The sequence below is a fragment of the Protopterus annectens genome, chromosome 6.part0, assembly GCF_019279795.1.
Source record: "Protopterus annectens isolate FY-2018-M chromosome 6.part0, PAN1.0, whole genome shotgun sequence".
NCBI classification, from domain to species: Eukaryota; Metazoa; Chordata; order Ceratodontiformes; family Protopteridae; genus Protopterus; species Protopterus annectens.
The window spans coordinates 670,182,654-670,198,232 of NC_056737.1; the positions used below are offsets into that span (position 1 = coordinate 670,182,654).

Sequence of the window (15,579 nt, forward strand, 5' to 3'; positions counted from 1 at the left end):
TTCTACATCACCAAAAAACACTGCAACTCTCTCTAGAATTAAGAATTTGAAATCTGTAAAATAACTGCAAGTGGTGCTGTGTTTGGCCATTGCATTGCTGAAATCCTTACTTCTTACTGCAGCGCAATGCTCTTTAATCCTAGTGGAAAGTGTTCTGTACATTTTACCTATATAAAAAGCATAGCAAGAACAACCTTTATATGACTCTATAGTCCCCAAGATTACTAGGTACACTGCCACACTTTTAAATAGGAAAAGAAACTAAATTAAAGAGAGATCAGATGCAATACCAGTTGGGTAATGCTTATCCCATCAGATCTGCTTTTCATATGGATTATTCTGAGGAACGTAACTTTCGTTATGGTCGGAACCACAAGAGTGACAAAACAGCATATTCTAACAGAAGGAACGCAGGCCCTAACCAGTACGCCCAATCAAATACTACAGATAGATTTAACAGTAAGGGTCGCACAGATCATGTTAGGAGTACACAATTCCACACTGTCAACTCATATGGAAGGGATAACCTATCCAGATCTCATAGGAACTTTGACAGTGAGTCTCGTTATGGGTTTAATGATTCTAATTTTGTGGGTAGGAATTTCTCCCACACTTGTGGTAACAGGTGCTTTGATGAAGGTTTTGATTCTGAACGGACTAGTAACCATAGATTGATTGTGAATACTAATTTTACCCCTCCTACTATACAACAGGTGCTGGTGCCTCAGCCACCAAATAGGAATGTGGTAATTTATCAGCAGGCATCTTCTCCTGGTCATGCATCTACTTCTACACATGCTACTACTGACAATATTAATACTAGTCCTGCTACTAATTTTGAAAATTTACCATCTTCTTTTTTAGATCAAGGAGTAACCCCTGGCAGATTGAATGGGGATACTTTAACCCAAGAGGTTTCTTCAGGAGTGAAAGGAAAAGGGAAAATGAGAGGATCAAGGTTTGCCCATCTTCCTCAAAGGCATATGGTAACAAGATTCAGTTGCAGGTAGCGCTATCTTATGATACCCTGATGGAACACTCGCTATGTAGTTTAATATATGGTTGTAAAGATTGTGGTCACTGTGACAGTCTAGATTTAAGTGGACATGGTATTGTGGATACAGTAATCAGGTCCCCTCTTACAGGAGTTACTCCCAATGTCTAACAGTTGTTTTGTTAGCAAGTCCCAACTTTTGACTTTTGACAATGTCTTAGCTAAGGTTACATGCAGTAATACTTACTCCAATTGTGCTTCTAACTGATTTGACGTCTGTGTTTAATTTTTCTATTAAAAATCTATCCAAGGATCATTTAAATGTACTAAAAAGGGCTTTACATTTATTCCTTCGCAGAGGGCAAACTTGTCTAACATTTTGCTTGACCTTAGAATGTAAATTAGGAAGTTGAATCTCAAACTATATTTTGATGCTGATGAAGAAGACTCTAATTCACAGAGCTCACAGTCTAACAATAGTTCACAAAACCATGATAATTTTTGGCACAATTCAGTCCCTAAGAGGAAAAGTCTTGTTAACCCTCCTCTTAATACTTTGCCTACTTTTTTTAAGAGTATGTGAAGAAGATTTTAGAAACACTTTGAATGTTAAATCAAAACATAAATGGTACAACTTAACTAACGAGAGAAAAGTGTTGATGGAGAAATGCATTGTCCACTCCACAGCAACAGCAAGGAGAAAAGAAGAAAGATAAGCACCCCGACCCAAAGACACTATGAAAATCTCTAATAGGCATTCTAGTAACTCAGAGAGAAAAAACAAGCCACTAACAAAAATAACACAAACATATATGAAAGGTTCTGCAGTAGTTACATAATGGTCAGTGATGGACACAAGACAAGGAAGTATAGCTGTACAAGTAAACTTACTAGAACAGTAGATGTTTTAATAGACCACTGTTGCAGTAGCATAAGCTATAAGGGATTTGTCCTACCAGCTTCCAAAGTTTTAGGGCACCTTTCACATGATCTGTAGGACTATTAGATCTTATGGATGAACCAGTATAAAAGCAGATGTACAAGCACCAATAATCAAAGATTTCTTGACTCAAACAAGGGAGGCTAAAAATCTGCTAAGAAAAAAGCATACTAGGAAAAGAGGGGAAGACAGGGATCCCCATCCTGGCAAATAAAGGGGGTGCTTGTACTGCCACTGTGGTCTACTCGGATAGCAATTGTTATGGTATGTTTATTTACACAACTGTACTATGTTCATCATTAGATCACTGTTACAGTAGAAAGAGAGAGAGGAGATAGGATGTCAGACTAGAACAGAGCAGGGCTTGTTACAGCCATCTTCCAGAGGTTCCTAGAGACAGACAAAGTTTGTAGTGTTTAGTAGAAGTGTGGAGAGAAGACCAAGTTGCTGCCTCTATAATATTTATAAAGTTCACCCTTTTATAAAAAGCAGCAAAAATAGCCACAGCCCTGGTAGAATCTGCTCTGACTTTGAAAAGATATGAACGAAAACCATATGGAAATATTCAAAGATACTGATGGCCCCTTTTTCTTACCTTTAAGAAATGAACAGTGGATTAGAATTCCTAAAGTCCTTTGTCCTGTCAATATAATGAGCGAGTAATCTATACACATCCAGATTATGCAGGAGTCCCCCTCCCCCATGCTCTTAGGTTCTGAAAAGTATACAGATACATGAATAGATTGTTTCAAAATACATTCTGAAACCATTTTAGACATAAAAGGAGGATTGGTTCTCAAAGAAATTCTAACTGTATGAAATATGAGAAAGGGCCGAGTCACCATAACAGCTTGTAACTCAGATACTGTTCTCCATGCTAAGTAGTTTAAATCATCCTTGTGAGGTGGTTCAAAATGAAAAAAGGCAAGTTTCTCCAGTACAAAATTTAAGATTCCATGGAGGAGCCACCTGTTTTCCAGGTGGACAAATACGTAAAATCCCTTTCAAACTGATACACTAGATACAATGAAAGGAGGCTCGATAGGCAGGCAGCCAGAAATGGAAAAAGCCGAATCTTAACAGAAGAATAAGAAAGGCTAGAGGATAACACACAACTAAAGAAGAACTAAAGGTGATTGAACCTTAAAAGGATTCTAGTTCATTCTACGGCACCAACTAGAAAATCATTTCCACATACTGTAGCCATATATGACCCTCTAATAGGAGGTTTCTTAGCCTCTAATATCTGCTACACAACATCAGGAGAAAAGGTGTCTAAAAGACATTAGAATTCTATCATCCAGTTGGTGAGCTGTAAAGCTCAGTGGTGCTTTGATCCATCCCAACCTCGTATCTTGTAAAAGGTCCAGCCTGTGGTAGTTGCCCTTGACTATTTTCCAAAGAAGGGACAAATACTGCTGCCTGTGCCAAAAGGGAGTTACCAGTATTATTTCTGGATAGTTCTTCTGGATCTTTTACAGAACTATGGTTATCAGAGGAAAGGGCTGAAAAACAAACATTCCCATCCATGGGAATGTCTGTCTTCCAGGACTTTCTTCAATGAGTCCAGGAGCAGAACTTCTTTAGTTCTCTGTTGTGAATGGAGACAAACAGATCTTCATGAGGGGTTCCCCACAGGTGGAAGACTTCCTGGAGACCCCAGGATGCAAACTTCCCTTATGTATGCAGACTGTAGGGAAAGACTGTGCTAAGTTGCCAGTTCCCAGGCTATCATAGCTAATCTGCAAAGAGGGTAAAGATCTGCCCCTCCCCATTTGCTTATATACCACATAGCTGTAGCATTGTCTGTGATGACTAACGGAGGTCCTTGACTCCACAGAGGGTTTAGTGATTTGACAGCATTAATGCCATAACTTCTTTTATGACAGTTTCTTTTTGTTCTGTTGGTTGCAGAGATCTTATACTGTCACCACTTTGGGAAGAACCCCTTATGCAAAATCTGAATAATCTGTTACATACTGAAGAGGGACTGGTAGGAAGGGAGATCTGGACTGACGGATAATTGTTTCCACGACAGTGAATTTCCCTTCTGCCAAAATTCAGCATCAAATCTGAAAGGACAAGAGAGAGATGGTATTTAATCCAAATTTATTTAAGGAACCACTAACATTTTTCTCATATTTAGTCTGGCTAGGGGAATCCTGAAAATTGCGGAAGCCATGAATCCTAAAATCCTGAGATAGTCCTTGGCTGTTGTACAAGTTTAGCTGGAGAACATCAGAAACTGTTCCTGGTAAAAGTCCGCTCTGTCCAGTGAAAGAAAGGCCATCATGAGGGATGTATCTAGGACTAGTGTAGAAACACTATCCCATGAGACAGAATCACTTGAAAACCTACACTGAGAAGGTGTCTCTTGACAAAAAGAAGAAATTCTTGACAGCTTTAGAAAAGTGTCTACATAAAGAAGGCAGTCAGTTAAGTAAGGAAATATGTAGACCCTGCAACCTGCAATAAGCTATTACTGGAGCTGGATACTTTGAAAACACTGTTGGAGTTGTTGGCAAACAAAAGGGTAAAGCAGAAAATTGAAAATGTGAACCAGACACACAAAAGTTTAAAACTGTTTTAAGTCTTTGTGAACTGGAATTATGCAATAGGAGACTAAGTCTATAGTTATTTTAACAGATGCAGAAAAATAATTCTATACTTTGGCGTGAAGGTTTACAAATGAGAGGTCCAGCATAGGTCTTCAAATGCCTTCTTTCCCACTTGAAAAAATCCTTGACTAAAAGTCTCTTTCTATATGGTATGGTAGGACAAGCTGTATTACTCCCTGAAATAGCATTTGACTCGAAATAGGAAGAAAGAGGAAGATCTGACTGATTGGATCGGAAAGAACCCCTTTGAAAATCGGGTAGAGAATCCCTCTGCCAGGTACAACCCTTCTAAATAATTCTAGAGTCCCAAGTGTCTGAAGTAATCTGGTTCTAAAGACAGGAGTGGAAAAAAAAAAAGATTATGAAAAAGTTTTAAAGGCTTGGTAGGGTAGATTAGGGAAGGGAAGTAGACTGAAAGTTGGCATAGTCAATTTGCCTTTTGGAGTGGGCTTGTGAAGGCCAATTTTTTTAATTGTTTGAATATTTCCTTTACAAAGGTCCTAGTCTACAAGAAAATGTTCTATTATATTTGGGGATAGGGGACTGAAAATCTGAGAAACTAAATGAATTAACTTTCCCCTCTCATTGAACTTCTTAAGAACCTCAACAGAAGACTCAATACCACTTTTTTTATCCAGAAGTACACTCAAATTCTGCTTCACTATCCTCTGGTAAATTGAGTGTGCAGTCAAGCAAACTTCCTCATAACTGACTCGGTGCTAGATGCTCTGGAAACAGCATCAGCAGTGTCATATAAACATTTAACAGAATACCTGGTAACCCGAGACACTAAAAGTAAAAATTTTTAAAAAAGCTGTTTATCTGATGGAAAATGGTTATAAGCCTTAAACTGCTTGGAAGAAGTTGATTTTGAAGGAAAAACAGCTGCAGGATCTGCTCTAGGATTCCATAAGAGTAATGTACAGGGCCTGAGGAGCTTTGTACAATTTATCGGATTTCCTTGGGAATGGTCACTGACTGTCATGGGCTACACTGAAAGAAGACTATACAGCTCCTAAACCTGGATGGCTAATCACTAGCTAAGGAGAATACTTATAACAACTCATATGACATCTTTGCTAGGTCTCAGACATTCATTTTGTTCTCACTTAAATTCCTTCATTCTGCCAATGGTGTCAGGACACGATAATTTCAGATGAAGACTCCGAGACTCTCAATCCGAGGAAGACACAGCTTCAAACCTGTATAGAAACCTGGGCGGCATAATCCAAGCCTAGTTCCTGCACATCAGACGCTGAATCAGAATCTGAAGGGGAGGGGTTCCTTTTCCTTTCAGAATGAAAAGACGACGGGAGGTTGTAATGACTGAGGGGCTTTAAGCAAGTCTTTGGCATAGGCAAACCATTCTTCCCTTGCTCCATTAGCTGAGGGGGTTGAAAGACTGGATATATATTTAAGTTTTTCCGGTGAGTGTTTTAGAAGCACATATGGTAATATTCCCGATGAATCCAATTCCTCAGTCCGGCTCTGCAAGGAAGTGATGTCCACCCCAAACCCCCTCTGCCACCCCCGACAAGAGTGGTTCTCTCCTGCCGGAAGCAGATGTACCGGCCTTGGAAAACATGTTCGTCTCTAGGCTCTTTGCAGCTCCATGTAGATCAACACCAGAGGAGTTAAGAGAAGCTGAAGGACTGTCAGAATCACCTGCCAAAAGCTGAGACAGAGAAAGCTGGAATAGAAACCAAAGCTTCCCCTGGATACTCCTCTCTTCTCAAGAACCAGAGGGAGAAAGTACAGTTGTGTTACCTACCATAAATGTAGATGTTAGAGTGTATTCACTGTTGCAGTCATTACTCTTGGGTTATCCTGCCACCCGCAGTCGGCCCGAATTCCAAAGTCTAGGTCCGGCATCGGTTGCTGTCACCTCTTCTCTGAAGTCAGTGCACCAGGGGTATAAAAGATGCAGCCAACTCCATTTTCTTCAGTTTGCTGAAAAATATATCAATAAGAAATGCATACACAAAAATACCATTTCCTTCATCTACAAGCAAATACACCAAAAAGGTTGTATAGGACAGAGAAGTGCAGACAAATCCCAGCAAACAGAAGGGAGAAGGTGGGTGGGTAACCTGGACTGCAACAGTGAATACACTCAAACATCTACATTTATGGTAGGTACACAACTGTACTATGTTCATCGTGTTTCACTGTTGCAGTCATTACTCTTGGGTTGAATCCCAAAGCTGAGGAAGGGTGGCTGGGCTAAATAGGATTAGGAGAGGCTATGAGGCCCTGCAGAACTGCAGTGGCGAAGCCTGCTCTGGACTTAGAGTAGAGAGGCAAGTGGTAGTGCTTTGTAAAAGGTGCGCACTGAACTCCAAGTTGCAGCCTCTAAGATTTCTTTGGTTGGTACTCCCCTGAGGAAAGCTGCTGAAGTGGCTGCTGCTCTGGTGGAATGAGGCCTAATGCCCTTAGGCACTGATTTGCCATGTTGAGAATAGCAGAAACAGATGCAATGGCCTATCCATTTAGAAATAGTCTGTTTTGAGATAGCCTTTCCTTGTGATCCTGCAGCAAATGACAATAGAAGTTGCTCAGTCTTTCAGAAAGCTTTAACTCTGTCCAAGTAGAAACATAACTGCCTGTGTATGTCCAAAGAATGCAAAATTTTCTCACACTTGTTCTGTGGATTTGGATAAAAGGTAGGCAAGTGAATGGTTTGATTGAGGGCCACACTGGACACCACCTTAGGCATAAATGTAAGGTTTGTCCTCAGAGAAACCCTGTCTGGATGAAAAATGCTGAAAGGTTCCACAGCCATGAGTGCTTGCAACTCCGACACTCACCTTGCAGAGGTAATGGCTAGGAGCAGAGCTGTTTACCAGGATAAGAATTTATTATCCGTTGTTGATGCTGGCTCGAAAGTAGGCAGTGTGCGTTTTTCTAAAACAAAATTGAGGTCCCAGGCCGGAATCGGTGCTCTCCTTGGAGGCCTAATGTTTTTGGCCCCTCTGAGGTACTGCCTTATTAAAGGGTGAGAAAACATAGGTGGTTCCGTATTGTAATGTGCAGAAAAGGCAGAGGCATGAATCTTAATTGATGAGAAAGAAAGGCCTTTGTTCAACATCTCAGTCAGGTATTGTAAAATCTGAGGAATATTTGGTACAGTCGTGTCAATGCCTTTTTCCTGGTTCCAAGCACAGAATCTCTTCCATTTTTCTGCATAAAAGACTTTCTGGTACTGGGCCTCCTGGCCTCCAAGATAACATCCATAACAGCTTTTGAAAGAGGAGTGTTCAGAATGGCTACATTATCTGCCATGCTGCCAGATTTAAGGTCCTGAGTTGGCTGTGCAGGATCTGATTGTTTTGTTGGGTCAGTAAGTGAGAAGTTTGAGGCAATATCCATGCTGGACCTTGAGACAAGCTCTTCAGGATTGGGTACCAGTGCTGGCGTGGCCAGTCTGGTGCAATCAGAATCATTTTTGGCTTCTCTTGTCTGACCTTTAGGAGTACTCTGGGAAGGAGAGGTAGTGGGGGAAAAGCATATACTGTTAGATTTTTTCCAGCTGAATGACAGGGCGTCCACTTTCCATGCTTGCTTGTGGCAAATCCTTGTGCAAAATCTCTGCAACTGACAGTTGTGAGGGGAGGCAAATAGATCTATGTCTGGGCATCCCCATTTCCTTATTATCATCCTGAAGACTTGTGGATACAGTTTCCATTCGTGGGGATCCATGAGGTTTCTGCTTAGTTCGTCTGCCACAGTATTTGTTTTTCCTGGCAGGAATTGTGCTTGCAGGTGAACTTGAAAAGCCAATGCTGTGTCCCATAATGTCATTGCTCCTCTGCAGAGGGGGTAGGAATGAGTACCTCCCTGCTTGTTTATGTACCACATGACCGTAGTGTTGTCTTTATCAGTAATTGTCCTGGACGAAGCAGGTCCTTGAAAGCTGTCAGGGCATTTTGAACAGCTAGCATCTCTTTTTGATTTATGTGAAGATGCATCTGGTTTGCAGGCAATGTGCCCTGAATACATTTTCCTGCCATATGGGCCCCACAGGCATAATCTGATGCATCCGTTGTCAGTGTTTGTCTGGCTGTGGGTAAACTGAATGGCAGACCCTTGTTGTGGTGACAGGCTTCTGCCCAGCATCGAAACTCCTGCTGTAGGCAGGGAATGAGTGCAATTACTGTCTCCAGGCTGTGGCAATGCTGAGCCTAAACACTTTTCAGATACCATTGTAGTTTCCTCATATGCAGTCTGGCATATGGAATTAGAAGAATGCAGGATGCCATGAAACCCAAGTCCTGCAGGATTTTCCTTGCAGATAAGTGGGCTTTTGTTGCCAATTTCTTGAAGTAAGTAGTCAGTTGTTTTTGTTTGTCTGGCGTGAGATAAGCCATCTGGGCAGTTGTATTTAAGCTTGCGCCCAGGAATATTATCTCTTGAGAAGGCAATAATTTTGATTTATTTTCGTCTACTGTGTAACCTAGGCCAATTGGTAATCTTTTTACAAACGCCAGATGCTTTAGAAGAGTGTCTTTGTTCTCTTCTTGAATTAGGCAGTCGTCCAAGTAGGGATAAATTTGAATTCCTTTTTGTCTGCAAAACGCAATTACTGGTGCCAGGCATTTTGTAAAGACCCTGGGCGCAGTAGATAAGCCGAAGGGCAGTGCAGAGAATTGGTAATGCATTGAGCCAGCTATGAATCTGAGGTATCTTCTGCAAGACTGTCCGATTGGGACATGCAGGTATGCCTCTTTTAGGTCCAAAGTTACTAGCCAAGCCCTCTTGCCCAGCATGGGCAGTAGCTGCTGAAGAGTCAACATCTTGAATTTTGGAACTTCCAGAAACGTATTTAGCATAGATAGGTCCACAATTGGTCTCCAGGTTTTGTCCTTCCTGGGTACTAGAAAATGTCTGGAGTAAAATCCTTGCCCCTGCTCTTTGTTGTGGTACTTGCTGAATGTCCCTCATGTCCATGAGGGCTGTAATTTGTTTTTGTGCCTCTGCCCACTGATTGTGTGGCAGGTCTGGCATGCCCTTTGACCTTGGTAGGGTGTGAAAGTGGAATCTGTAGCCTTGGGACACTATGTTCAGAACACATTTGTCTTGGGTAACCATTTGCCAATTTGATGAAAAAACTGCTAGTTTTCCCCCTAAGGGTGCTGTCAAAAGGAAACTTCTTGGAACTGGTAGAGGAAAGTCATTGGGACTGTTTCCTGTAAGGATGTGATTTGTCTTCTCCGCTTTTGGAGGTAGGAGCACCCCATTGTTTAGGCCTGTATGAGCCTTGGGGCTGCCTCTTGGACGCCTGTATCTGCCTCTTTGTGGTCTGTCTGAGACTGGAAAGGACCAATTTTTAGAAGGCCAGTTCCTGCTAAACCTGGGTGGTTGCACCTGTAAGAAATCCTTGACTGTCTGCATGGATTTTGCTTTATCCTCCATTTTTTTCAACACCTCTTCTGCTTTAGTACCAAACAAAGTATCATGCTGTAATGGTGCATCTAAATTTTGCTTTAACATGATCAGGCAGATTTTGTTCCTTTAACCAAGCATGCCTTCTAATAACAGAACCTGTAACAGCGGCCCTGCAAGAGGCCTCCAGTGAATCATAACCACATTGCAAAGTATGCTTTCCCACTTGTTCAGTTGCATGCAATAAATCCTGCAATTCCTTGTTCTCTGAACATTCAGTATTTGTCAACATTTCTGTTTAAGTAGTGACATTAAATATTGCTGATATTTAAGCATATGAAATTGACAATTTAAAGCCCTCACAGCCAGGGTGGCAGAAGTGTATACTTTTTTCCCCCCATCTGTCTAGAGCCCTAGAATCCCTATCAGAGGGGACAGGGTTTTTTGCAGTGGAAGCCTTAACCCCCTTGGGACCCAGAGATCTAGTTTCTGGGTCAGCAGCGGGGTTTTTATATAGGAATTTATGAGAATCCGGGACCCTGTAGTATCTGTCTGGCTTAGCAGGTGCAGGGGGTAAAGAGTCAGGGGATAGTCCGGACTGTGAAAATAAATCATCTGCAATGTCTAAAACAGGAGGAATGGCAAGGGGTCTATGCTGAGGAAGAAGCAGGAAGTCTCTGAGCATTTTCTTAGACTCAGAATAATTTTGGCTCTCCCAGTGGAAATGCTCCCTCATAGTAAGCAGTGTTTCCCCAAAGGAATAGTCCTCAGGAGGAGAGGCTGAAGGAATTGATTCTTCAGCATCAGAATCCTCATAGGGAAGCATGGAGAAATCCTGTTCATAAGAAGAATCAGAGGAAAAAGATACCTGATCAGAAGAATCATACTCTGTCTCTTGCCTAGGCCTCTTATCAGGAGGGGGATGGGAGCCCTTGATCAAAGTAATTAGGTCTTCGGCCATTTTGAGCATCTGTTTTTTAGGCATGGTAGTCTGAATAGGAGAATGCTGTACTTGTTTCTTCGTCTTTAGAGCTGCTTTAGTCTTTGAAGCTGAGGATGGCTTAATATATAGTTGTGTAGGTCTGAAGACACCCTCAGAAGCCGATGCCTGCTCAGCGGCTCCGGATCCATCTGAGGGATTGATTTCAGAGTGTCCAGTACCTTGAGTATCCAGAGTCCCAGTCAGCTCCACGTGGGAGTCGGTAGCGGCCTGTGGTACTGAGGTAGCGGGCGCCAGGGGCTGCGAAAGTGCCTCACTGAGAACCGGCGACTGGCCTAGAAGAGGCTTCGTCGTCTGTTTTGGACCTCGGATGCCTATCCTTGTCCTTGCGTTTTTTGTAAACTCCGGTTGTCGGCTGTTCCGCCAGCATTATATAATTAAATCTTCGGCCAAAGTAATGAAAAGCAAAATCGAGCAGATGCTTGATATTGCGTTGGTTGAATCTAGCACAAAACAGACAGCTAGCAACATTGTTATCAGGGCCTAAGGCAAGGAATACAGCAAGAGTGAAAATCCTTATGAGGTATTTGCTTCCCACAAGAAATACAATTGTTAACTTTTTCTGACATTGGTCTGGAGCAAGAAAAAAGTTTCCCCAATGGGGTACTTAGCTTTAATGAAGACTTCGGTTCTGAAATTCAGCTTTGAAAATCTCAGGAGTCGGCCGACCGGCACTTGCAAACTGCTTTTACTTCAGGCACCGCACGGCAAGACAAACAAAAGAAAATGGCGTCGGCTGCATCTTTTATACCCCTGGCGCACTGACATCAGGGAAGAGGCGACAGCAACCGATGCCAGACCTAGACTTTGGAACTCAGGCCGACTGCGGGTGGCCTGCCAGCAGGATAACCCAACAGTAATGACTGCAACAGTGAAACGCGATCATCATCTGTGGAAATGGGACCCTACTCCATATCACTATGGGTCAAAGTTTTCAACTTTTGGTTTTCTAAATGCAATAGTAGAGAACTATGGCTGCTCTTTACAGTTTTAAGAGTAAAAGACATAAAAATTGAACATGACTGAATGTTAAGTGCCTCCCCTAAGCAAAGCAGACAGTATATGTGATGATTTTATAGGGTACCTGCTGACCACACATACATACATTTCCCATTTATGTTGGATATAAATTCTCAAAAGAATGGAAGGAAGTGGTTAGACAAATTCATAAATTCTCAAAAGAATGGAAGGAAATTCTCAGGTGGTATACACCTACCCACATGATGAAAACTAGCAAACTACTGAACCCGATAAGTCACAGCAGACAGAGAAAATGGTGGGTAGTTTCAATGGCAAATAAGTTATGAATTTTGATGCCCATGCAGCTGCTTTTATATAAATTTATCCTCATGCTCCAACAGTCATATGGGTTCATGGAAGGTGCCCTAAAGCTTTTTTGGAAGTGGTCAGACATCCGATCCTCAACAGGAAACATCAAATACAGCTTAGCCTACTGCAAAAGTGATACAAATGAACACAGTGATCCTTCTCTCAAGCCTTTACAACTTAACACTGTTAAGCATATCAACAGCTGGTGCTACCTTGACAACTTTGATCAAATACTATCAGTACATGTTACACAAGATCCTAGTTACAAATGACTATGTACCACTTACTGTGGTATGCTGACTAATAACCAGGACAAACATTCAGATGACTTGATATTAATTGTGGAAACAAGCTCCATCAATGCTTACATGCTCCACCATGCACTACAGACACCAAAGAAGCATGCAGAAAATGTTTTAAACACAGCAATTTGTTTCCTCCTTTAACATGGTTACCTTAACATATTTCCATACACCACCTCTTATTGCATTTTTCCCTAGACTAAAGAATACAATATGATTAAATATGTTTCTCAAGTACAACGTTCCAGGAAATTAAAATAAACTAAAATACTCTAGACCAGTTTGTAGAATATCTTTTTTCTATCACATAAAAGTGCTGAACTGAAAATCTGTTGAATTCTTTCATTCGTTTTCTGACACCTATTCTATCACAGGTAGAAGAGCTCACATTTTTTTTAAGACAGCATGCAAACATCTAACTAAATATGATTGCTTAAAGATCATTTGGGTCTTGATGAAATTGAACGCAGCATGTGCATTCAGTTTTCACCTTTTTTTGCAAAGTTCAGTGGTGACTAGTGGCTAGTCTAAATGCATTTACACAAAAAATAATGAATTTATATGAAAACAGGACCAATAAAATATGGCATTACCAGAGCCAATGCTGTCAACTTACTGGAATTGCAGCTTTGATGAGCTGTTATGACATGCAGCTGGGGGTGGAGGAAGCAGTGACAGGAAATCTCCACCCATGTAAATACTATGTTATTTTAGGTTGCTGTCACCATTACACAGACATACCCATCGCCACTTGCAGACCAAATGTCTACTTAACAGGGGAAATAAGTAAATCCCACCACACACACACACACGCACACACGCACTCCATACTGTAATCACTCCTGGCTGTGGTAGCAATTTGAAAGTGATACAAACGCCACTCAGACAATAATGAATATACTAAAGTGTGACTGCTGGCTTTGTCACTTATGTTACCTAATTTGTACCACTATTTATTTTTGTTTTGCCTCCCAGCAGAAAACAGCAGCAGGAATCCCTAAACTCATGCTATCAGTATGCAAGGCACAATGACATGGGTCCACTAAGCAATCCATGAGGTTAAAGGAAATGGTTCTTTTAAAAAGAGAGACTAAAAAACAAAGGAAATACTTTTTCTATTGCAAACAATATACTGTGAAAGAAGAAACCAGACTGTATCAAAGCAGCAATTATCCCAAAGATGCTTTACATGCAAGTGCGAGCAGCTGCACGACCTTAAAAGTTAAGGGACTCCATCAAAGCTCAAGGTCAAGGCACACAGTTAAAATATGTAATAGAAACAAATTTGGCAATCTTCAAAAGCAGTATAAAACACCTGCTGCTTTTACCTACCTACTTTTTAAACATGATTGCTAATCAAAGAACACACTTTATTCTTACAAGATGGGCCAAACTACAAAACTAAATTTAAGCTGAATGCCTAGCATCACTAAACATGTTTCAATTGTTAAAACATCGCAGACTATGTACGAGTAATTAAATTCTTACCTCGTTTGTGAAGCCATCCTTCCTTCACTATTGCCACGTCATTCATATCTGCGTAGCAGTCAGTCAGTAAACCCACTGCTTATGCACTCAGGAATCTGCCAATAATGAGTCTTCCTTGAAATGAAAAGGAATCAGCAAGGCCACTTATTTCTGTACCCTCTGCTGAAACAAAAGAATAAAATGAATATAAGCAACAGCAAATACAATGCAATGGTAAGCTAGTCTAGTAAAAATGCATTACATAAGTATATAGTTTAGAAGTAGTGCTTGTTGGCTTCAAATTAAATTAACATACAGTAACTGCAATTTATACCACTAACAAACAGCTGCTGAATTCACTTACTCCACAGCCCCTGTCCAACTGCCACTAATTTTAATACACAGAATCATTATCATTGTTTAGCATTTTAATTTGTTGCATTTTATATTTTAACTTTCTATGTAATGTAATGTGCCATTTACTTACATTTTAACTTTTGCAAAGTGCTTACTCTGTAAGCACCTGAACTTGAATTGAAAACAAAATAATTACAGCACATATCTACCAATCACAGAAACTTGACTGGAGAGAAGGAACTGCTTTGGACCATAAAGTTTCCTTACATTCTAGACAAATTGCAGACTTTACTTTAGAGCACTTAACCCAGCCTCATACAACTGCTGCCCAACAAATGTTGTATGTACCGTTACACTTTTTGGGCTTACAATCTCTCCAGTTCCCTAAACTATTCTGATCCTACATCCTCTACAGGAAGACTGTTCAAACCTTTAGTCACTCATTATGTTTAGAAAGGGAAAAAAACTTCCACATTCCCTAAGGTGTCTACTTTACCTCTTTAGACTGAATCATCTTACCCTAATACTCTTCTTTTAACTTATGGTAATAACTCTGAAAATCCTTAGGAAGCAACTATTAATCTCGGACTTGATATATGCGAGTCTGGTTCTTTCAGTCTCCATATTTCCACACTTAACAAGTAGTCCCCCAACATTTCAAATGCTTACCTTTCTAATCTCCTGTACATCCACAGTGGTGCAGTGGTAGCGTTGTTGCCTCACAGCAAGAGGTTCTCCCATTCGATTCTCGGCTGGAGTGCGGTGAGTGCCTTCTGTGTGGAGTCTGCATGCCCTCCCCATGGTTGGGTGGGTGTTCGAAAGACATGCGTAAATGGGCATGCCTTCGTTGAATGTTGAACGTCGAGCTTGCACCTCTGCTTTTGTGAAAATCTACTGCCAATCATTAGCGGACCAGAGTTCCGCTGTGGCGACCCCTAACCGGGAAAAGCCTTAAGACAACAACCACCACCTTTCTAATCTCCTGTAACATTATTTTTGGTGAATACCAAGTACCATTTGTTTTCACACTCCTTGGCATAAAACCCACTAAAGATGTGCATTTAGAAGAATGTTAAAGCACAAATTACTGTGTTCTGAAAGATTATGATAGCGGCCAATAAAGTTTACATCATAGGTGGTTACTAGGGCCCCAGGGCCCTTACAAGACTAGCCAAGTTCAACCAGTTTTC

General features: G+C 41.1%; 1 protein-coding gene across 4 annotated transcripts in view; it reads right to left on the reverse strand.

Moving 5' to 3' along the window:
• The window catches only part of AKT1 (AKT serine/threonine kinase 1), a 1,868,331-nt gene that overhangs the window by 1,664,592 nt on the left and 188,160 nt on the right, over positions 1-15,579 (reverse strand). For 3 of the 4 annotated variants that reach the window (XM_044074354.1, XM_044074351.1, XM_044074355.1), the window contains exon 2: positions 14,054-14,212. In XM_044074354.1, the coding sequence (XP_043930289.1) occupies positions 14,054-14,099 (46 nt within the window). In that variant the 5' untranslated portion in view covers positions 14,100-14,212. Of the gene's footprint in view, positions 1-14,053; positions 14,216-15,579 lie in introns of all 4 variants that reach the window. The other variant, XM_044074352.1, reaches the window with a different exon arrangement.